At 40.4% G+C, this 23,120-nt stretch overlaps 2 protein-coding genes across 4 annotated transcripts in view; both read right to left on the reverse strand.

Annotated features, from left to right (window-relative positions):
• Nucleotides 1-2,712, reverse strand: part of mrc2 (mannose receptor, C type 2) — a 44,382-nt gene extending 41,670 nt beyond the window's left edge. Inside the window, exon 1 of the mRNA XM_041777884.1 lies at nt 2,404-2,712. Coding sequence (XP_041633818.1) covers nt 2,404-2,530 — 127 coding nt within the window. The 5' untranslated portion in view covers nt 2,531-2,712. The remainder of the gene's footprint in view (nt 1-2,403) is intronic.
• Nucleotides 2,713-8,912: 6,200 nt separating this feature from the next.
• tlk2 (tousled-like kinase 2) lies at nt 8,913-22,915 on the reverse strand. Of its 3 annotated transcripts, XM_041777721.1 has the most exons (21): nt 22,252-22,915; nt 21,060-21,142; nt 19,484-19,561; nt 19,318-19,387; nt 19,193-19,236; nt 18,942-19,040; nt 18,598-18,699; nt 18,316-18,408; nt 18,012-18,122; nt 17,735-17,871; nt 17,369-17,521; nt 17,215-17,281; nt 17,030-17,127; nt 16,852-16,933; nt 15,128-15,219; nt 14,927-15,016; nt 14,593-14,762; nt 13,489-13,627; nt 10,754-10,865; nt 10,367-10,474; nt 8,913-10,170 (listed from the first exon to the last, which is right to left on the reverse strand). In XM_041777721.1, exons 2-21 carry the CDS (start codon nt 21,138-21,140, stop codon nt 9,997-9,999), a joined length of 2,100 nt encoding a protein of 699 aa, XP_041633655.1. In that variant the 5' UTR covers nt 21,141-21,142; nt 22,252-22,915; the 3' UTR covers nt 8,913-9,996. The 3 variants fall into 3 exon arrangements, with proteins under 3 accessions (XP_041633655.1, XP_041633654.1, XP_041633653.1); XM_041777720.1 differs by having other exon boundaries at nt 17,215-17,521; nt 18,987-19,040; XM_041777719.1 differs by having other exon boundaries at nt 17,215-17,521.
• Between the last annotated feature and the right edge of the window lie 205 nt (nt 22,916-23,120).

Here is a 23,120-nt window from a genome sequence, read left to right on the forward strand (position 1 = left end):
GCTGCAGACCGTATCTTCCTGACAGCCACTCTCTCAGACCGTTCATCCAAGACAGAAATGAAGTGCTGTGATTTGCCAGTAAAACATATTTCCAATTTTAGATGTAATTTTAATGCAAATTTATGCATAAACAAACTCTGGTAGTTATATTCACAACATGATCACATAGTAAACAGAGGTGGACTTACCATTAGGCAAAGGTTAGTAGGGGCCCTGTGAACACAAAATTAACTAAACCTGATCATGCTATAGTGGCAACAAAACCAACTGTCAATTATACAATTTAAATATTAATATGAATACCATGCAAATACATATATGCCACTTCTGAGAGGTTTTGGTCATAGAAACACAAATCTAAAATTGATCTTAGATTTCTTTTTCTTTGAGTAAATTGTGATTTGTTTTTAAGATTAACATTTTAATGTATTAGGATATAGCTCTTATGTCATTTAGTTACCAGATGTCCATTTCAAAATCAACCTGGCCATACTTTACAGAAAACATTGCTAGACAGTTATTTTTGGTCCATTTAACATTACATTACAAGTATGACTTTCTTCAAAAACAGCAACTTAAATGGTGGGAGAGCAATGGATGTGGCGGGGCACATGCATGTGTTTGCCTAGGGCCCAAAAATGGCTAAATCCACTCCTGTGTAAACATCACTGACTAAGCAATATTTCAAAAATAAAACTGATAAAAAGATCAGGTGTGTAAGCTAGGATTAGATTATGTATAGACTAATTTTAGAGGTAGTTACATGAACAGTGGCTCGCTTCAGCTTCATTATCTTAAACTAAAGTTAAGGTAGCTACGCTGGCTAGGTAATTAACATTACTACATAAAGGAATGCAACTATATTAGCTTTAGCAAAGTGAGCTTTACCAAATGTAGCTACATAGATAATGTATCTACAAAGCTTATATAGCTGCTTTGTGAGCTTAGCTTTAGCTAATCTAGCTATGTAGCTATGCTAAAGCTACATTATCTTTGTTTAGGCAACTAAAGGAGCTACATAAACTATGCTGGCTTTGTCAGAGTTTTTTCATGGAGGACAAGCTTTTTTCCAGTAAGCAGGATGGTTACTGGCTTTACTAAAATTTTTAAATAAGATTTTCCAGGTCAGGATTTTAACTTTTGGCCAAAAAAATCCCAACCCTCACCTTAACACTTACTCTGATCATAAACGGAAGTTTAATCTGATTTGACCTAAAATCTTTTAGCATGATTTCCTTACTGAGATATACAGCATCTCAGATGAGTGGTCTGCAACCAGACTCCTTAATGAAAAACTGCAACCCAATCAAATTTTTTTTAGACCACTCCAACATGAGAAATGTTGCTTTTTGGAGCTATGATGCAACAAAACATGACTGAATAAAGATACAGCATTCGTAAAGTGCTTCAAAACTGAGGCCTTGGAAGGACAAACATGCATTTCCTGTGATAAAATATCCATTTAGGTTTTTTCCACAGATCTCAAGAGATATTAACATCAATTAAGGGAAAAACAGCTTTTATCTCAAGATAGTAGAAGTCAAATTGAGAAAAAAACACTAAAATGTACATATCATCTTGGTTGAACAGAGAAAAATTATATGAATTTATGTCTTTTTACAGCGTCCGTACATAGGCAACTACACTTTTGACATTTTTTTCAGCACTTTCCGACCCACTGAAAACAGGCCTGTGACCCAGTTTTCAGTCCTGGCCCACAACTTGAGAACCACTTGATTAACATTAAGAATTAGTATGATATCCTGCAGGCAAAATAGCTTAAGTTTAATGTGGTAACTTAAATTATTTATTATTATATCAAAGTAATCACATGCAAAGTGATTTTTTTAATGTGAAGCTTGCCAAAGCTTTAAACAGTCCAGTTCACAAAGAGTTAACAGCATCATGGCATCCCATAACATGTAATGGTGTGGTAGCTGTTCAGGACTGGACTCAATGTGTTAATTGCAGCCTGTAACAGGATGTAAAGGTCACATCTGCCCCTGGGGTGCCAAATGAAGCGTCACACTACGTCGGCTTTACAATCCAGCCTAAAAACACCATCCGGTCAAAATATAGAGCAGTAAAAAGACAAAGTTCACTATGTTGCGGTTTGAATTAACTAATACTTTCATAAAAAATGACACAAGACGGGCTAAGCCTTTAGCCCCTTCCCTCCTCCTCCCTTTTCTCTCCACATCTGGTTCCACTCACACTTCGGACTTTTGCTTCGTGGGATACCGAGGCAGCAAATCCAGAAAACTCTAGAAAATCCCTCTGCAGCTGCTTTTTTTTTGACTGGAAGTCTTTTCCAATGGTAACGCATGCACAACACGTTTAATGTCTGCTCGGTATTTCGACTTTAACTTGACTGAAAAAAGCAAAAGTTGAGGTTTTCCTCACCCGTAAAGCTGCTCTTCAGTTCCAGGCTGAAGAAGAATAAATATAAAGTGCATCTGTAAAAAAGAAGTTGCCGATTTGTCCATGCTCTTTTTAACTCCTGGTTTCGGTGGCCACCGTTGCCTTGCATGCTCAAAAACTACAACACTCACACACATATACACACACTTTAACACACGCTGCAAAAAAAGACCCGAACGAAAATAAAAAAGTGAATCCGGAGCAGAAAGTGCTCCAGTGTTTGACTCTGAGGACGGAGGATGCAGATTTGGAGAGTTTGACCGCTAGAGCTCCGTCTGCCTCGCAGTCAGATCAGACTGGAATGAATGGAGCCGCGTCAACACTGTCTGTGTGTGGACGTGTGTTTGTATGGTTCCCAACTTGAGGTTCGGGGACCCGGGAAAGGACCCCCACCTTCAACCAAAAGAAATAACACTAAAGCTGTGAAATCTATGCCATATGTCATGCTCTACCCCTCCGGTCAAATGGAGAAAACTGATTTTTGTTCTCGTTTTTTATTTGTATTTTTTTTCTGCTATTCTTTGTGTTTGTATTGAAGGACAAAGAGCTTGTGGGGTCTGCTTTTGACAAAAAGGCCTATGACTAAGTACAGTGCTGTGCAAAAGTGGTTGCCCCCTTCCTGATTTCTTATTTTGCCATATTTGTCACATTTAGGATTATCAAACAGATCACATTAGACAAAGATAGCCCGAGTAAATACAAAATTCAGTTTTAAATTCCATTTATCAAGGGGAAAAAATGCCATCCAAACCTAACCAGACACGCCAGATGGAAAACCCCCCACAGACTATATTTGGGGAAGGGCAGAGCCTTGGAAAAAAAACTTGGAGGGTGATTGGATGAACGTTCGGTCTGTCACATCTTTACGGGCCAATCAGAGCAACAATAACCGACATAACTGACGTAACCTCTATCAAGCTGTGCCCCTACTGAAGGAGTAACTCCATATAGAACTGCATAATGCCATGAGTACACAGCTTTTGCTGGTTTTGAAAAGAAAACAACTCACTGCTATTCTTTGTTCTTCTTTTAACGAAGAAATTATGCCAAGTTCTGATAAAACTAGCGCTTTAGCAACATCCACGCTAATGTCTTAATTGCACCGGCCTCTAGTTGCTGTCGCCGCACCCGAAAGTACTGCCCCTTGTTGCTGATTGGTCTTGTCACTTTCTAACTGGGCCCAAAGAAGGGGGAGCTTTCAGAAGGGAGCTTTGTAGATGGATTCGCCAGTGAGAAAGACGGAAATGGGCGGATCCATCTGCTTTTCAAGGTAAGTCTGTCACATCTTTACAAGCCAATCACAGCAACAAAACACGTGACGATAAGACTCTTGCTAAATCTGGTTAGGAGAAGGGAAAAAACATTGTTTCCCCTGCAAAGAAAAGAACTCAATGTTTTTCTTTGTTCTCCTTTTAACAAAGAAATGTCATCAACTTCTGATCAAACTGATACTATAGCAGCATCCATGCTAATCTCTTCCGCCATAATTGCACCTGCCTCTTGTCGCTGCTTGCTTACGTCACGACTGCGCCTGGAAGTACTGCCTCCTACTTCTGATTGGTCCTGTCACCTTCTTACAGGGCCCAATCTGTTTACATAGGAGCTTTGCAAGATGGATTTGCCAGTGAGAAATAAAGAGGCAGGTGAATCCATCTGCTTTGCAAGGTTAGCCAGGCCCTATGTCAAAAAAATTGTTGCCTCTAAACCTAATAATATGTTGTGCCAACCTTAGCCGCAACAACTACAATCAAACATTTGCAATAACTGGCAATGAGTCTTTCACATTGCTGTGGAGGAATTTTTTGTATGCTCTTCTTTGCAGAGTTGTTTTAATTCAGCCATATTGGAGAGTTTTCAAGCATGAATGGCCTATTTAAGGTCATGCCACAACATCTCAATTGGATTTTAGTCCCAACTTTGACTAGGTCACTCCAAAACCTTCTCTCTCTTTTTTTTGAGACATTCAGAGGTGGACTTGCTAGTATGTTTCAGGTTTATGTCCTGCTGCATAACCCAAGAGCACTGGAGCTTTAGGTCATGAACTGATGGCCAGACATTCTCCTTCAGGATTTTCTGATAGACAGCAGAATTCATGTTTACATCAATTAAGGCAAGTCATCCTGTTCCTGGAGCAGCAAAGAAGCCCCAGACCATCACACTGCCACCACCATGTCTGACTGTTGGTATCATGTTCTTTTTATGGAATTTCAAGTTACTTTATGTAAGATGACACAGGATGCATGCTGCCTGAAAGTTTAACTTTTGTCTTGTCAGTCTACTGAATACTTTACCAAAAGTCTTTTTGATCATCAAGATATTTTTTTTGTCAAATGTGAGACAAGGCTTTGTTCTCTTTTTGGTCAAAAGTGGTTTTGGTCTTGGAACTCTCTCATTGATGCCATTTTTGCCCAGTCTCTTCTGATTATTGAATCATGAACTCTGACCTTAGCTGAGTCAAATGTGGCCTACAGGTCTTTAGATGTTGTTCTAGGTTGTTTTGTGACCTCCTGGATGAATCTTCACTGCCCTCTTGGAGTAATTTTGGTAGGCTGGCCACTGTTGGGAAGGTTCATCACTGTTCCAAGTTTTCTCCATTTGTGGAAAATGGTGCTCACTGTGGTTGGAGTCCCAAAGCATAAGAAATGTCTTTTTAACCATTTCCAGGCCGATAGATGTCAGATGTCATTCTGTGCCTTGTTAAACTTTACATAGCATCTTATACAGTTAAAATAAAAACTGTGGTGAAAAGAGAGGTCCAAGCGTTCTGTCAACTGGCAAGAAGTTTTGCATATCATCTGACAGTAAGGAGCTCATAGCAAGAGGATAATACCACTACTTTGAGAACATTTTCAATGACAGATTTCTTCATTTACTAATAGACAAGTAATTTCACTTCTGTTCAAGTAAAATTTAATCAGCCTGCTGCTACTTTGATGTATTTCTGCACTCTTTTCATTCCTATTGTTTGTCTTTATTTGTGCAATAAAAATGCATGACTATGCTGCTTACTATTTTTTTTAGGTAATCCAATCCCCTCATGTGTCAACAGGATCTACACCACAGCATCTGCTTTAAATTATATATCAAATCAACTGAGCCAAAAAGCTATTTATGAATCCCGTGAGTGTCTTTACCGTATAAAGTGCATTTTTCTTAGTCTTCCCATAATATTCCTACAACTATTAGAGGTTGTGATTGTTTTCTACTATACTTTCATTAGTAGGCTATAGTTAGTTAATGATCCTTAATGGTTTAATTATGTAGTTCCAAGCCTATCAGGTTTTTTATATACATTACTGTGCAGAACTTTAAGGCATGTTTGAGCCAAAAGTTGAGGCTAAGGAAGCATTTAATGGCAAATAAGCCTACCGAAGACACAATCAGGCCAAAAGGAGGACTGATGCAACCCAGTTGTGCTCTGAATGTCCTTGCATATAGCAAGGAGAATGAGAAGATAATCTGTTGAAAATAGTCCCCACCTTTAGGGCAGAGTAAGGGGTGGATGCAGCGAGGAAGACAGCCTAGGGCACTGTCCAGGTGAGAAGCAGGGTTGCCATGAGCCCCCGGTCATGCTGGTGGATGTTCCAAGAGGCTGAAAACCACCAGCAGGTCACTGACTCCCCCTCATACATGTCTGTATAAAATTATAGTTTAAAGACAATACAATGACTTACATTATGCCCAGAGTACAGTAAATCAGTTCTGCAGACTCTTAAAGCTTTGCAGTAAGCTCTGGGTTTCCCAAGCTATTTTGTATAGCCTTCTCAGTTAACACTGAAACTATAAAATATATTTTGCACAAAAATGAACAATGCGTACTTGATCCAAAAATGTTGTGCTTACCCCTGACATCAAAGACTTTTTCCTGGAACTTGGCAGAGAGAAACCAAAGATTGACTTGACAGTGAATGGGTGCAGTTTCAAACAGGTTCCCTTCTCTACTGCTTTCATTTTCCGGGACATCTCAAGAAGTAAGATATTGAGGGTAAATGGTTACCTCATTTTTAAAAGCATCTTCTCAGAGCCCATGGAGGAATGGCTGGCCCAAATTAAGTGGTTCAGTGTTGTTAAGACATTTGCAGATCAAGGATCATCCAAAGATGAAATGCATCTGCTGTCATTAAGGAGTTGAGCCCAGCAATGGGTGGAGAAGACCTGTGAACCCACCACCACCTGTGGGGGTTTTCGATTAGTTAGTGTATCATTATGCTGGCTCAACCTGAATCTAATACTTCAGGAAGAATTGCTCGTAAATCCTGAGGGACACTTGGAAATAAAATCAAGATTGGCCAAGTCCAAAGTCGCAAGGAGGAGCAGAAAAAGCAGGCACCATGAAGCAAGAAGAGCTCTGGTTTAGATGGCTGTAACAGTCAAAACCTGCCTGGGAGTGTATTGCAAAGAACCTTCAATTGTTTTCATAAAGTTTAGAAAACTGTCAGGTAAAATGAAGAGGAAAATAGGATTTTGACTCAGACTGTGATCAGGAGGGAAGGGGAACTGCTGAACCTGACTGGGGATAATTTTGAGCGGTGAAAGAGCTTGTCATCTTAATCCTGTGTGCTGTAAAGTAGGCTTTAAATGATGACAAACCACAGATTAAACAGAAGTGTAGATTTCCACAGAATGTAAAGCATCTCTTTGCTCTTACCAGATACAAGAGGGAACATGAGATTCTACTTATCTAGATAAGTAAGGTAGACTTGAGACATCATATGACTGAAGTCTCTAGTTTGGTGGTGACTGGGCCTGTTAAAATGAACTATCGAGTCTGGATCTAGAGCTGGGTCCATACTGCTGAGGTTGTTCCTGCAGATTCTTGTTTAAATGGAGCTCAGGGTAAGTTCAAGTAGGAAGACTGTTTCTACTCATTCATTAGTCACCACTCATTCATATTCCTTCTTCCATTCTCTTTTCCGGCTCTGGTGATCAGCTGATTATGGGCATTCACTCTTTTAAGTATTAATCTAATTCTGGCACAACCCTGTTTTGCCAGTCATCAAGCACCTGCCATACTTCAAATCCATCATTCTATCCTTCACAGTCTATTGTCAGTGTGGATGCTGCAACCTTCCTCCACCCCAGCCACCTCCATTAAGTTCATTAGCATCTACTCCAGATCCTCATAGGCCTTCTGCTCATCTTCTACATACCCCAGCCTCCTCCTCCTAGGCTCTTTTATTGGTTTCTTAGAGGTCTGCTCCTTATCTCATCCTGCATCCCTCATCAACACCACAGCCAGCGTCTAGACTCCATAACAGGGTATCCTATTACTGCTGTTTGCCTCACTACCCTTTCAAGTACATGAAGTCATCACAATGGAGTCTAATCGGCAAAAACATTGCATATTTCTCTTCCATTAAAATGTGTAAAATGAATTATTGTTAAAGTTTGTTAGATCTCTCCTGATTGAAATTAATATGATCTGAAGGCAAGGCTCTTGAGTTGAGGGGAGGTCACTGACTTCACATCTGAGACCATTGTTAATCTGCCAGGACATGACAGCAAGCATCAGCCAGTTTGGGAGTTAGCTCACTCCCTCAGATGAGGGAGTGAGGTATCTTGGGGTCTTGGTCAAATGGGAGCAAATGTAGCCAGCTGTGATTAAAAAAACGTAGTAGAGGATGCTAAACAGGAAGGGAAAAGCTGGACATCCAAAGGGTGCTTAAAGTGCAGCCACTGCTACCTCCTGCCAAAAAAAAGACCAACTTAAGGGGATTTTGTTGGAGCTTCTCTGGACAGAGGGACGCCCAGCTACCTTTAGCTTGCTGTCACTGTAGCACTTACCCTGGCTAAGTGTTTGAAAAGGAAAGAAAGACATAGCTGCCAAAAGCTGATGTGGTTCATAAACACATGAAAAATGTGCTACTGAAAGGTATTTAAGAATTGAGGTCTGCTCCTTAAACATGTGGGACAGTTTTGCATATTATGAGGCTTTGCATGAATGTCTTTTTGCATAAAAGAATGCTTATGTGTGAGTAATTTTCTCAAGATGCCACCACAGGGACGGAGGACAAACAAGAACAATAAATAATGTGTTTTTAAAATTGTGTTTGTAGTTAAGCTGTCCATCAATTCTTGACAGCAGTGCCTTGACTCCCACAAGTTCTGAGTTGTGAAAACAAAGTATCTATCATGAACAAAAATAAATTAAGAGGATTTTTGCAGAACCACATTTCTATTTCAAGTAATCTATTTAGTTGAGAATTTCTAGATCAATGAAGTCAATGTAGGATTATTTTTCAATTTGCTATCCATATTGTAAGAAACTGAAATCTCATTTGGTCCTGCTACTTAGATACTAATCTGTATTACTAAAGGGAGACTAAATGCAGATCCAGGTTTGACTGGATTGGTTGATTCCACTATAAAGCTCTGAAAAATTTAAAAAAGCTCTAAATACAATCATATGCTCATGAAAATACAGACAACTGTGAGTTATATAAAGACATTACCCTTCAAAGAAAGCAGTTATGGAAAATCCAGACAGCAAACACATTTTAACCAATAGTATTTAATGGTTTATGCAACTCTCTGCTAAGGCCCAATCTCCCCCCAACGGTATTATTAGGTCAACCAGTCCCTTGCATTTTATTGGCCAAAATAAATTCAAACATACCTAAATAAATATGTGTTTATGGTAGGGGGTCAATCAAAACAATAACAGTTCTAATTAAAGGCAACTTGAAAAACACAACAGTTTTCTCCATAAAACTGGTTAAATTGAAACGTTTTTTAAAAAAATGTAAAAGGGGTTGCTTCTCATCATCTTCCACTCCATATCAAGTAACACGACTCTAAAACCATTCGTTATAAAAACTGAGGTGGAACACTGCCACCAGCTGGAAGTTCTAAGCTTTGGTCACAGGAGTTTGACGAGGAGAAAGAGGGGGCTGAGGGGTATAAGTAGCTTCTGTCCCTCCTCGTCACAAACTATAGTGGGTCTGGAATTTAAGCGGGGAAGGGGATCCCAGAACAGCAGGGTGGGATGACATAGTGCCATAGATATTTAGGGTTCAATACAATAACAGGCCAGACCAGTTGTCTCAGCAAAGTTTTGGGAGATGAGTACAAACAAAATGTTTGCTTCTGGGGACTTAAGACTACCTCGGACCAGAATGGCTCATGCATGGGTGTGTGAGTGCGTATGGGTATGAGGCCTTCCGCAGTCCCATCTGGCCAAGCTGAAGCAGTACTATACTTCTTATTTTCTCTTTTTTAAGCAGAAAAAGAATAACCCCAAACACCGAACCCCACTTTTCACCAACACAGTACCAACCCTCGCCCCTTGCTGTGTTGAGTCGTCCAGGGCTTTGAACCCCCTGAACAATGCCACCCTTTTGAGAAAGGAGGACAGGCAGGCTGGGGTGGGTGGACATGTGAGAGGTGAAGAGTGGACGAGGGTCTCCCTTCTCAATCCTCTCCATGACTTCTCACCCACCCCTTGCCATCTTCTGACCAGTTTCTCTTAGGCTCTTCATGGCAAGGTGGGATGCTGTTGGAAGGGGAGGACACAGTATGGTGTCACCACTACCCCACTCTTTCAAACAGATCAGTCAGTCAGTAAGGGTCGTGTGCTCAGTTTGAAGCGCTGCTGTTTGAGGAGCTGGAGGTGGAGGCCACAGCCATGCCTGAGGTGCCTGACGAGGCCACCGACTTGCGGATGTGGGGCATGAGGAAGGGGTCACTGGCCAGCTGGTGCACATCGATGCGATCCTCCTTACGGTAGACTAGACAGCGCCTTATAAAGGCCTGAGGGAAGACAGATAAAATGAGAAGTTAATGAGAAAATTAAACTTTCAAGCAGATATCAGGCTTTAAAATGTTAATGTGAACAGTCAAGAACTTCCCAAATATTAAGCATAAATGAAAACCTTGTGTGTGACCATGAGTTGTTACATAAACATTTACATAAAAATGCAAACATTGGATTTAAAAATTCTGGTACCTTAGCTTCAGGTGTGACTACTGGTTTAGGGGGGAACTGCACATCTGTTGCCTTCAGAATGGTGTTCTCTTGTAGGATGTCCTGCTGAGACTGGTTATGACCAAAGGGCTGTAGAGAAAACCAAAAAAAAAGAAATTTTAATGAGTCATAAATTCAATGAACAGACTCTATCAACCTTATAAGGTTATTAAGGTGTTCATATGAGAGTAGGTTCACTTATTTATTTGTATACAGACTAAATCAGAAGTTAAAAAAAACACTGAAATATCGCGCATAGATTTATGTAACTTGACTCAAGTACATTATAGATTCTTCTTCAATAAACAGAAAACTCAAGAACTCAAGTTGCAAAACTATAATATATCGTCTGTGGTACTTCTTCCCTACCTTGCGGCCATACAAACACTGGTAAAAAATGACTCCGACGGACCACACATCCACCTTGTTGGAGATTTTGGGCGGTTCCTTTCCGACCACAAAGCACTCAGGGGGCAGATACCTAAGGGACAAACAGGAAGACATGATGATTAAACATTGTTATAAGGTAGGTAAGGGTGTAATGGTTCACTGAGGTCAAAGTTCAGATCCTACTACAAATTTGGGGTCATGGTTCAGTTCATTTATACGAGAAAAAAATAGCAACATAAAGTCCCAGATTTATAATTCTAGGTTTTGTTCATTTATTAAGTTACGTTTTTACTGATAGTAGTACAGCTTACAGTTTCTTCCATCTAGTGTTATTTAGAACTGCCTGTGATTGTTGGTACAGCCTGTGGTGTATTAAACATGAAATGAGAAAAAAGGTGCAAAATAAAGTGCATTTAGAAATGAAAAGGCTAATAACCCCTGACTTGAAATGATGAGATAAACATCTAAAAAATGCAAACTAAATTAAGCGCATTTTTTTAAGCAAAGCATATTTATGATGCATGAAGTGTGCTCAAGTATGTCAAGGACCCCAGACTCAGGTAGGGGACGTTGCTATGTAGCCTGAGCAGAGCACTTAAATACAAACGTGTAGCCTGGGATCTCTACTGCTACATGTCTGCGCATAGCCTATAAAATGTATTATCATAGTCCAGGGCCTTAAAACAACTCAGATGCTGAGGAGAGAGACAAGAACCTGGTTTTGCTGCTCTTGCTAATGAATGCAGCTTTTCCTCTTTGTGGGATTCATTGTGCCTGCTTCTTTATCTTCTTTGCGTGTTGTTTAGTATGAGTTAGCAGACAGTTAAGAGTATTGCTGCCACTGAGACAGATGAGCAAATACTGCTGTGATTGTATTTTTTCTCCATTCAGACATATTTGTCATGTGACCACATGCACCCAGCCGTGTGGTTAAGGATAAACACTAGGGTTGCACGATAATTATTGGTACTGATAAATTACCGATATTGCATTTATTTTAAATATTTTTATTATCCCGGTAGTAAAATATTAACTGATAAAATCCACCGATAATAAAGGCGTTTGTTTTCTTTCTCACGAGACTACACATTCTGAAACAGTAGGTGAAGCCACAGTACGAGACCCTCTATTAAGCACCAGAGAAGAAGAGGAAGCAGCGTCAGTGCTGAGAGGCTAACAACACAGTGGAGTTATCCAGTATTTACAGGGAGGATAACACAACAGTGTGTGTAGAATTTGCCCTGAAAACATCCCGAAGAGTGGAAAGAAGTCCTCAATGGATCTTATAAGCCACTTAAAAGTCATCATCCTAACAACGTTAAAAGAAAGCAGCAGTAGCCACTAGCCTCAGCCGCGGGCATTAGGACCAAGCCAAAGGCTAATAGCAGGCAGAGTGCTGATTCAGCAGGCATTGGAAACTGCAGAAAGTTTGCCAAAGCCAAAAGGTGCAACATTATAATAACAAAATCAGTCTGACAGTCTCCTGATCCACTGCTACTTTCATAGACGTATCCCTGTCTGCTCTGTTTGACGTAGTTTCATTCAGTTGGATCGACTGAATTCGAAGATTTGACCACTTGAAAAAAATGAATAGTTCTTAACAGTTATCGGCCATCAGGAGTAGGAAATTATCGGTTATTGGTATTGGTTCAAAAAACACACTTATCGTGCATCACTAATAAATACTTTACACCCCTATTTCAAAGCGCACAATGTTTCCAGCAAAAATGTCTAAGACAAACACCCGCACACGGTCCAACTTGCAAAGAAAAGGAGTATTTATTTGCACGATTCGGTACTAGACCTTCATCAGGCAAACCAGGGTAAGATCTCAAAGTGTATATAATAGGCCCTTTTCAATCTTGCACGAAACACCTGAACATTTTCTCAATTTATCTGGGTGAGGGGCAGCTAGATTTTTTTTTACCAAGACGTTAGCCTGAATTTTCTCTGCTAGCTCCCTTGTACTTTCTCCTCCCCCACCTCCTCCAGGCAGGGAAACTTCCCGCTATGAGAAACAAGTGTGAACTAGCAAATCAGGAAATTTTCTCAGTAGGTTACCCTCACATTTCCCTGACAATTTCAGTGCTGCATGTATGAAACAGTGTGATATCAAACAAAGCAACTATTTAAGACACTATTCTGTGTGCTAAGTTTTAATCTGAGTGCTGCTGCATTTTCAAAGGGATTTTCTAACTTGGTACAGGTATAAGACTGTCATGTTAGGGATTAAATTTAGTGCAGCACTGTGCAGTCAGATTCAGTGTTTAAAAAGGAAGCATTGCGATCTTATAAAAGGCATATGTCCTTGAACAAAATTCACAATTTTCTCTATCTTTAGCTTTCCTGAAATACCTTATATACTCTATTTTTTGCTTCTAACAATGTTCTTCACAGCACACAACCACTCTTTAGGTTTTCATTATCTTTCAACACAGGTCTTTTAGGAAGTTTGGTAATTCTGACTGTAAAAGACATTCATGTCGCAGATATTAGAGTCTAATTTTCTTCCTCTGTTGCATAAAACATTTCCAAACAGCAGAATAATGACTGTTCCCTCTGAAACAATGGAGAATCATTTCAATGTTGACCACATGAAACAAAGTTGACCCTTGAGGAGCAAGGCTAAGTGGTAAAAATAAACAACATATTTTAATACATCACACACAATGGCATGCCTGCAGCAGTGTGTCATCTTTCTGTGTAAATCTTACCAGTATGTCCCGGCACCCTGTGACGTCAGCTCCATCCCATCCACTGAGTTGTAGCTGTCATCATCCATGATCTTGGACAGCCCAAAATCTGTGATCTTAATCTCACCGCAGGCTGTGCCATTCACCAGGAGGATGTTACCTGAGCAGGAAGAAAAGAGGATTAACAAGTATGAAGGAAAAGATGATCATAGCTGAAAATAACTTTATGATTAAATATTAGTGTTCTTTATTATTTAATATTAGTGTAATTCATTAGTTCTGTGAAATGAATCTTGCATTTCAAATGTAAACATAACATGTTTTTTAACAGGTTTTCTATAAAGCAATAACTGCATTTGGCCTAATAATAGTGTTGCACATGTGTCCATTAAGCTTCTCAAAAACTGACAGTGATGGTAACATGTCAACAAAAGAACAGCCTATCAACACCAACGTAGCCGTGACAGACATGCACTGCACTATGTCACCCATTTAGACCTAAGGCCACTTAAATACAGTCTCTACAAACTAAATATTGTTGGAAAAAACCTCCCAAAACATTTTTAACAGCAAAGAATTTCTAAGTTTATCAAAATCTTTACTGTTAAGCCATAGTAGCAAATGGAGACATGAAATAAAAACAATGAAACACTGAATACCCTGGATTTCACTGTTAAAAAATGCCCTTGTCCTGTAATTTGTTAACGTTTTTCAACATTATTACATAACTAATCAAAATCCTCAGCATCACTCTTTACCTTGGGTAGCAGGTCAAAAATCAATCAAAATCTGGGTCACCTTCAATATTTTGTTGTTCTTGTCTAATTCATTTCTGTTCTGGTAATCTAAAATACAGCTGTTGTCCACCTCTATGTTGTTCCCTGCACCTATGAGGTCAGTCATTAAATTTGTCATTGTTTAACTTTAAAACTGAAAGCTAAAGAGGGTAAATACAAGTCTTCAAAACAGTAAGATCATCCAAAATGTGCTTATATCACATTGAGTCTTAAAGGTATTTACACACAAATGCCACATCCAGTTAAAATGGGTTAAAAAATCCAGAGTGATGCATCTGAGAATTAAGAATGAGAACATAAAAAGATTATTTGTAGAGTGAAAGCTTACCAGGTTTGAGGTCGTAGTGGATAATAGGCGGTCTGATCTCATTGAGGTACTTGAGGGCGTTAACAATCTGCATGATGATGGAGCGGCCCTCTTTCTCAGACATGAGCTTGTGCTGCTTCAGGTAGAAGTCCAGGTCGTTGCCCTCACAGTACTCTAGGACTGTGCAGAACCTGTTCAATGTCAAGAAGGAAACATCCAACAAACTCAGCCACTTTTGGTAGATATAAACATACTATGAGTATCTAAAAATCCTGGCTCTAAATAGACTGTCTGCATACTAATCAGTTTATATTAGAAGGCAAAGCACACATTTGTTTTAAAGGGCATTACTCACGAGTCAGTGTCAAGCGAAAAGTAGTCGTAGAGCTTTACTATTCGTGGGTGGTCCAGCTCTTTATGAATTCTATATTCTCGACATGCATGTCTACGAACAAAAAAACAAAACATTTTTGACATTTAGAAGTTTCAAACATGGTTATCACACAGGATTTATCTAATGATTTTATCAATAATGATGAATGAACACATCACTCACTTGTGATAATTTTCCTTCTTCTCATCCCTCCAGTTCTTGTTTAACTGGTGGATTTTGACCGCAACATACCTTTGCTCTGTTAAATCAAAAGCCTGCGAGAGAAAAGTCTTCTGTTAGTTAGGAAATGCCACTGGGATGACTTTGTTTGAGCTGCAGTGACCCTTGCCTCACTTAAAATGGCGATGTTCATTATTTTTACAGTGCTGACAGCAGATTCCTGGAACATCGCTCACATTCTGGCACAATTCTTTGCTTCAAAATCATGATGATGTCAGCTTAATTTAACTTGAAGAGGCGACAAGCAAAATGCTAATTCATATCGACCCATACATAACACCACAATCACCAAGAAAGTCACACTGCCAGGTTTTAAGCCTTTAATATGATACTACTAAAAATAAAAAAACTGGTTCCATATTGGGTACCACTGTACAAAAAGTAAATCACTGACACTCAAAACCGTGATTTTGTTGACTTCATACTGACTAACCTACAAACGAGGCTTTTATAGGTTCTTTGCAGATGATGTCATGCAGCAGCAGAGTACTCCGCTAAGTGGGGAAGAAGTGATTGCTACATGGAGAAACGCTACCAAAAAGATCATTTTGAGCTGTTTACAACTATGCCAGGCATTCAAAGTGCAAAAATAAAAACATTCTTTATTCTAAAGCTACTTTTGTCCACTGAATGTAGTGAAATATTCAGGAAAAGAAGTTGTAAAAATATCATGGTGAAATGGCAGCAGGCAGGATTAAAAAAGCCTTTGTCTAAAGCCTGGACAAGCGGTGTCACACAACGCTTGTGTATGAGCAGTTTCCACAAAGCATTCCATTCTGGTTTAGTACAGTCTTGCCATGGTTTAGCACATAAAACTCTGATCTTGCCCATATTTTCTCAGCTGCTGCCTTACAGTCTTGCTCATTGTGACGGGAAATCTATCTTTTTTTAAAAGATCAAGATCATTTGGCTCAGCTCAGTAGAGCTGGTTGTTTGGCTCCTTAACAGCTCTTCATTTGGAAACAATTTAGCTTTTAACATGTGGATTAAAGAGTGGCAAAGAATAGAGGAATGAAAACTGGCACTCAAACATTAGCTAGTTCACACTTAAGAGCCATTTTGTAGCACGAGCTTGATTGTGAACTGCAGATCTTTATTCAATCGCTTACAACATAAGATTTATTTGGTTGATAGTACATTACAGTTTCAATTAAAAGCATGTTTGTGACAAAATGAGGACATAAAGGGGAAGGGCTAGTCTCTAAACCCAGCACAAGACTCCTCAAGACTCTTGTCTCCTTTCATGTGGCTAGACAATGCTAGACATAAGGAGGCATTCAAGACTGAATTAATTGTTATTTTAACCCCTACAAGCCAGGTTAATCAGTTAAACTGTGGAAAAAAACACTTTTTGTAAAGTGCAGGGATTGTATGTAGAAATCTTCTAATGATAATTGTAGCATACAGGTCCTTTTAGAGCTTTTTTTCTATCCTAATGGCTGTCACCCACTTCCTGACCCCCAACAGATATTCAAGTGTAATCAGAATAATGTGACTGCAAAGAACCTATAGAGAAGCCATTGAATACACTGTTAGGAAAAGTGGATTAATGCTGATGCTGAACTGCACAGACTCTGCCCTCTGTCTGTGTTCATCAATGGATTTATCACTTAACTGCGCAAGGGATATTTATGAGAAAACAACTGCTGAAAATAAATGTGTCCCACCTTGTAAACTTCACTGAAACCTCCCCTTCCAAGTAAATGTAGAAGAAGGTATCTGTCATTTAGCGTAGGGTGATCTTTAAATCTGCACAGGTTAAACAAAAAAAATTGTTTAAGAGAGCTGAGAAACAAGCTTAAATCATCAACAGACAAAACTGATTAATAAAGAAAGAAATCATACTGAGAATTATCCTCATTGTGGATCCTTTTCAGCTCACGGATGTGCAGATTTCGCACTCGCTCCAACCTCTCCAGCTCTGCCTGGATCTCTGCCTCCTCCTGCAAAAAGAAGACAAAATAATATTGAAACGAGCAAATAAGATTCTCAGCATTACAGCTTAAAAAAACAAATAAACAAAACAATACCTTCTTAAGATGGCCTAGTCTTAGCTTAAAGATTTCTTCTTGCTCATGATACTCTGCCTGTGATAACCTGGAAAGATAAAGAAATAACCTCAGTGAAACTTTGAATGTACACACAGGGAGTTTGAAAAATAAGAAGCACACAAAAGCACCGTACGCTTCACTTTCTGTTCCATTGGCCTTGCTTTTGCGTTTATTTTGCTCCAGGCTTGGGGGCGGAGTCTGGGCCATGGACGGCGGCTTGCGTTTGGCCAGGAGTTTCCTCTGTCTCTCGATGTCCTCTCGCTGGGAATTAATCCTTTCTTGTTGCCTGAAAACAGAATAGACATATTAGTTACAAACAATACAGACTTATTATGAGTGTGTTTGAGTCTATTGTAATGATACAGCTCATAACCCCACCACTTCAGATGTCCTCTGGTTCACTCATCACATCTTATGATCACTTACAGATGAGTGTGGTTGTGCTAGAAAAGTACTTAAAATGATAAGACTAAGCAAGCAAGAAGTGTGAAGTACTGACTTGATAAGGTTTTGGAAGGCATATCCATCCGTCCACTGCTCAGTGAAAGAAGCACCGTGTCTAACCGTAGTGAAGTGACCCAGTCGGAGCCTGTCCTGCATGCTTTTGTCTCGGCATGCCATTTTCTCCTGTTTTGACTTTAGGAAAGAGAGAAATACAGGAATCACTTTTGTGTCTTCTGTTGAGTTGAAGTCCAGGCTTAAACTAGCTTTTTTTCAAAAACAGAGCTGTAAACTAATTAGTAAAAATGAATCAGAGTGCTATCAAACAAACATACTTTCTCTATCAGCAGCTTCTTGGACATGGTCACACACTTATTCAAGCGTTCCTTGTATCGTTCCAGCATCCTCTGCTGTTCATCAATCTGTCTCCTTAGATCACAGTTTGCCTGGAGCAGACATTTAAAAAGCAGGAAAAGGCTCAGAAGAAAATGAATGACCTCAATACAATAGTTTAGAAATATGTTGGCAGAGTTTGGTCATACATGCCATGAGTAACAAACCAGAACAGATATCATGATACTCTCCATACAATAGAAAATGGCAGGCAGAGCAGCAGAGATAAATGAATAAGATTAGTACCCTCAACAAATCGTCTATTCGGCCCTCCTTCTTCTCCAGGTCAGAGTTCTTGTTGTTCTCCATTGCTGTTAGTTTCTCTATGGTAAGGTCAGACTACAAAGTACAGTGAGCACAAAACAGTGTTAATGTTGGCTCATTCTGAATCAGTGAGTCCCAGCAAAGTCTTCCAGTAACAAGCAATTCTTGAAATGTTTTGGTTTGTATGTAAATGATATGACAACTTCTTTTTAAATCAGTCAAAACAGACAAACGGACAGTGAGCTCTGTTAGAATGTAAGGTACCTGTGTGGCTTTGTGGAGCATGTGAAGAGAAGTAGGCTTCAGTGAACATGTCGAGTGCTCTGTGTTGACCGAGCTTACGGATGACGGGCTTCCCTGCTGCACCTAGGAGGCACAAACATCCGTCCAATGAAAGCCTTACACGTGCAGACTGTGTCTTAATGTGTAAACTTCTGGATTTTGCCGAAGAATGTCAGATTCAAGCCAGTTTTATGACAAAACATCAATATACAAGTGTGTAAAAAAACAGTAATTGTTTTAATAATTACAAGCATGTAGGACAGGATGGCAGGAGAGTGTTAAGATTTCAGAAAGCACAGAAGTGAGCACAGAGCAAAAATGCTCACCGTGACAGGAGGGTTGGAGAGCGAGTGCTGTGGGGAAGAGCGTACCACTGGTGGGATTCCCCTGGCAGGGCTGGTACCAGGACCACTACCTCCCGCAAACTGACAGAAAAGAAAAGATAGAAGAAGAAAGCAGTTCAACACATAGGCAGCAAATGCTTAAAAAGGGGTTAGAAAGTATGAATGACCCAACAATGGAGCAGAAGTTTTGCTAGACACGCATTTGGAACAAAAAATTACTTTTTTAAACTCACCTCAAAATAATCACTAATTTTGTGTCCCCTTGCTCCTGCTTTTCCTAGAGGAGAGAGACGGGAGTTAAAAGTTGCCTGTATGTGAGATAAGTGATGAGAGGATCACAGCAGTAGGCCAGTCCTACCTTGGCTGTTGTCGAAATGTTCTGCTTTCCGTTTTCTCACTCTCTGGTCATTTGCTTTTTTCTCAGGGGTCTGTAAAAAAGTAGTTAGAATCAACCTCATATAATCAAGCAACACAGAGAGATGTTTTGCATCTAGAAATCCTGTTCACAAATTACAGAGACTAACCTCTAGCTCTTTGTCACTGAGTGAACCCACGCTGCATAGACTCTGATTGGATGACTCATTTTGGTTCTGACCCGAGCCCTGTTAAAAATGAGAAAAATACATGGAAAATAAAGCACAATTAAAGTAAAAATGCATAAAAGGTTAGACCCAAGAGACATGAATCCTAAAACCTGTATCTTTCAAAAATTTGCAGGTGTGCTTGTCATGTATGGATGCACATGAGAGTGAGCAGGCGGTTAGAAAATAGAATAGTAAAGTGGAAAGCAAGGATGCAGAGGTTCAGCTTAATACTGTCACCATTCCCAACTTCCCCCTGAATCCAGACCTACATCAATCCTAATGCTGGTTCTGGTTCCCTAGGTGATGCCTGTCAGTCAAACGAATCGCATCAGAATTCAGCAGGCACTGCCCAATCAGGGAGAGATACTTAGTCATTCAGAGCACACTAGAGCTCCCTCACTGAACCCTCCTAAAATGGCTGAACATTAGGCATGCTGCTGGGGATGTATCCCTCCCTCTATCTGTCACCTTTAGATAATGTCATCCATTTTTCTCCTGTTCACCATAGTCTTAACTATTTTTTTCTCTCAGGAGAAAACCAGTGTAAGATGCTTTCCTTAATCCAAGAATGGCAGCTTGTTTTAACACACATCCTGGCCTCCTTAAGATAACTTGGTTGTTTGATCCGGCATCTTCAAAAGGAAATGCATTTACCAACATTTTTGAACACACTCTCTGTTCCATTAGCAAAAGGTGTACTTACTCGTTGTCCGAAAGGATTTCAATTTTCCCTTTGGCTATATCACCTGAGTGATGCCAGAGAGCAGCAGTGCCACTGGGCTGTTCAAGGTCAAGAAAAAAACTCAAACTATTATGTGACATTACACTGAAGGGCTTTAGAGCACAAACCAATGATTTTTTTCACAGTTATTGTTTACACACATCCCTCTCTTCCTCCCCAACTTACATTTCATCTCTTGTCATACAGGATTGCTTTGGAAAAATGCCTTAGCGAGGGCCGCCATTTTCTCTGCGGCAACAGCCATGCCATGCTCTGGGCTCAGCTCTGCCTATGGCTGGCACAGGGCCCACTCCTGGCGCTGACTCTCGCTCCCTAACTGTTCCAAGATCACCTTCCACAAAGACCGCTCCATCCCTGTTGCAAGCAAGAGGCTGGAGGGCTAAACGTTGCTCCTACTCACACCTGGTCAAGAACTATTTCTGCATTCCTCCTCTGCCTTCACTCTTCCTCCCCTACCACCCCTGTCCTGTCTGTGGCCTTTTTGGCACGCACTGCCACTTGCATATACAGGCACTTCAGCACGAGCCAAGGGAGAGATGCCATATCAAACCAGCCAAAAAACACAGACACAGCTCAACCTTCTCCAGAGACAGACAAAGAAAAGGAGTGGGGCCAAGCCTGTCCAGGCCAAACAGCAGAATGATACTGAAGCAGAGTGAGACAAAGAGAGGAAGAGATTCACAAAAATGTGTAATCAAGAAAATCTGGGATTATAAGCACTTTGATGGGAGAGGTATCAGGCTCCATTTAAGTGAGATCTGCTGTACCACAAACCTTAGCTACGCCGACCCCAGTGAAGCGAGCCTCCAACAGCTCTTGCCGTCGGGGGTCCAGGCTATGCAGTTCTTCCATCATGGCTGCAGACACAAGAGCACAGATTAAGAAAGACATTGCAGGGTCTGGTATATTCAAGTGGGAGTGACGGATCACTATTTCAAAAGGCATTGGTTGTGATGAGTCATGGCTGTTTTTAGCTATATGGATGTGGAAAATTCCTGTTCTGAGTCATCAATAAGCCTGACAATGATGTTTTCCACTATCATGTGTGTTCAGCTTGAGTACCCTGGGAAATACTTACAACACCAACAACCTGGCATAACATACAGTCAGTAAGGTATATTAGAATAAGCAATCAAGGCGTCAGCCAGATGTGTAGCGTCATTATCCAGAAAATTATAGCATCATGTGATAACTCCCTGGCATTATAGGCCTAAGCTGCATGGCGTTGGAGTTATAAAAGGTCACTAATGGAGGAACTGCCAAGTGTACTCACACCAAAGAAAAGGCTACAAAAGACAATAGGTGCCAAGTTTGCAAGCCTCTGTTCAGAGGTAAACCTTGAAGTAACACGCCCAGTACTGACTGCTACATATGTGTTTTATCGATAGCTTGTTAACATTAAATGACTAGTCTTACCTGCATCGTTCGTACCTATTAAATGATGAATATGAGTCTTTATTCTAAATTTAATTGACTCCTGTTTGGATTTTATGATGAAGTTAAGCGTTAAATGGTGAGGATAACGATTTTAAGCATTATAAATGAATGGTCAGCGAAGAAGCCCACTAACATTGTATAAATGAGCTAACAAGCCTATCGATGTTGGCATCACTTAGCATTGCAACCTACGAGCTAACGGTTACCATTAGCTTGAAACATTAGATTTAATTTTCTTTTAAAACGTACCAAAAGGCAAATTAGCATTACTATCGCTCCACTCACAAATACCTGAATAACTGAAAGATTTATAATCACATCTAATGTCTATAACAGTATATTCTTTTGCAAAAACACCTATGTTAGCTGCGTTGTGTAGCCGAGAGGCTAACGTTTACTCGTCTGTCAAAAAGAAGCATCTTCTCGGTTCTATGTTGTCAACTGCTCGTTGCACGACGCCTGGAAAAAACTTATTCAAGGAGCACTGTTAGATATATTATTACCTTCGACAATCTTACGGGATACTTACTGCAATTTAACGTTTTTACGGTCCTCCAGAGGGCCTGTTGTTAACCCTGAAACCGTCCCCGTTGTTTCCCCGGTGCTCGGCAGACCCTCCCAGGCTAGGCCGCATCCACCGCCCCGTCCCTCGCGTGCTGATTGTTAACGATCAAGACACGGGAGCGCGCGGTGTAGCTCAAGGTAGACGACGGAGGATTCCCTCGGAGGCCTCGACGACTCCGGGTATCCCTAACCCGCCTTGCTGTACTCCTTAGGCGGGGATCCCCATCACATCCTCCTCCCCGAGGACCACACCGTGTATCACGCAGGGTTTTGTTTTCTAATTCCACTCAACGACGACCCTCAACAATCTGCGTTTTCCACCTGTTTTTCTATTTAGTCTTTAGGCTAGCGTGAGTTAACCCCTATCTTTTCTCCCCCGGTGGTGAGATGAATTTCGGGTCCTGGCTTTCAGCTCGATCAAAAAAGAAGTTCGGCTCCGATCGCCTTCCTCGCCGCAGGGTAGAAACCAATCTGTTTCGGAAGTTGTGCTGTTGTAAGCGTTTCAGTTGAATCCGGATCGATTCGGTTCGAATCTCATGTTTTTGCAATGTAAACAATAATCAGTAAAATCTCATATTTTCTCGTGAGATTGTTCAAGTATTTTCACCCTCGTTCAGTCCACGCCTGCCCCAATGGCAGATCCCTCTGTACACAATGCAATTTGTGAGCCCACCCACACAAGCACCAAAATAATCACTTCTTAGAAAGTTGCCATTTCCATGCTATCCATACCAACACACTATATTTATTATGTATGCTAAAAATACAAATTTCATTTTCTCAGTAGCCATTTAAATTGGGGTTTCATTCAAAAAGCTTTGATTGGAAGCAGTA

Source organism: Cheilinus undulatus, linkage group 21 (genome assembly GCF_018320785.1).
Source record: "Cheilinus undulatus linkage group 21, ASM1832078v1, whole genome shotgun sequence".
Classification (NCBI taxonomy): domain Eukaryota; kingdom Metazoa; phylum Chordata; class Actinopteri; order Labriformes; family Labridae; genus Cheilinus; species Cheilinus undulatus.

What these genes read in the sequence shown, in the direction of transcription:
- tlk2 (XM_041777719.1), bottom strand. Translation starts at nt 21,140, where the DNA reads ATGATGGAAGAACTGCATAGCCTGGACCCCCGACGGCAAGAGCTGTTG. An exon ending in TCTCCAACCCTCCTGTCACG is followed by an intron (nt 18,700 to 18,941) that starts GTGAGCATTTTT and finishes TGTGCCTCCTAG; the next exon opens with GTGCAGCAGGGAAGCCCGTC. An exon ending in AGAAGCTGCTGATAGAGAAA is followed by an intron (nt 17,872 to 18,011) that starts GTATGTTTGTTT and finishes TCTTTCCTAAAG; the next exon opens with TCAAAACAGGAGAAAATGGC.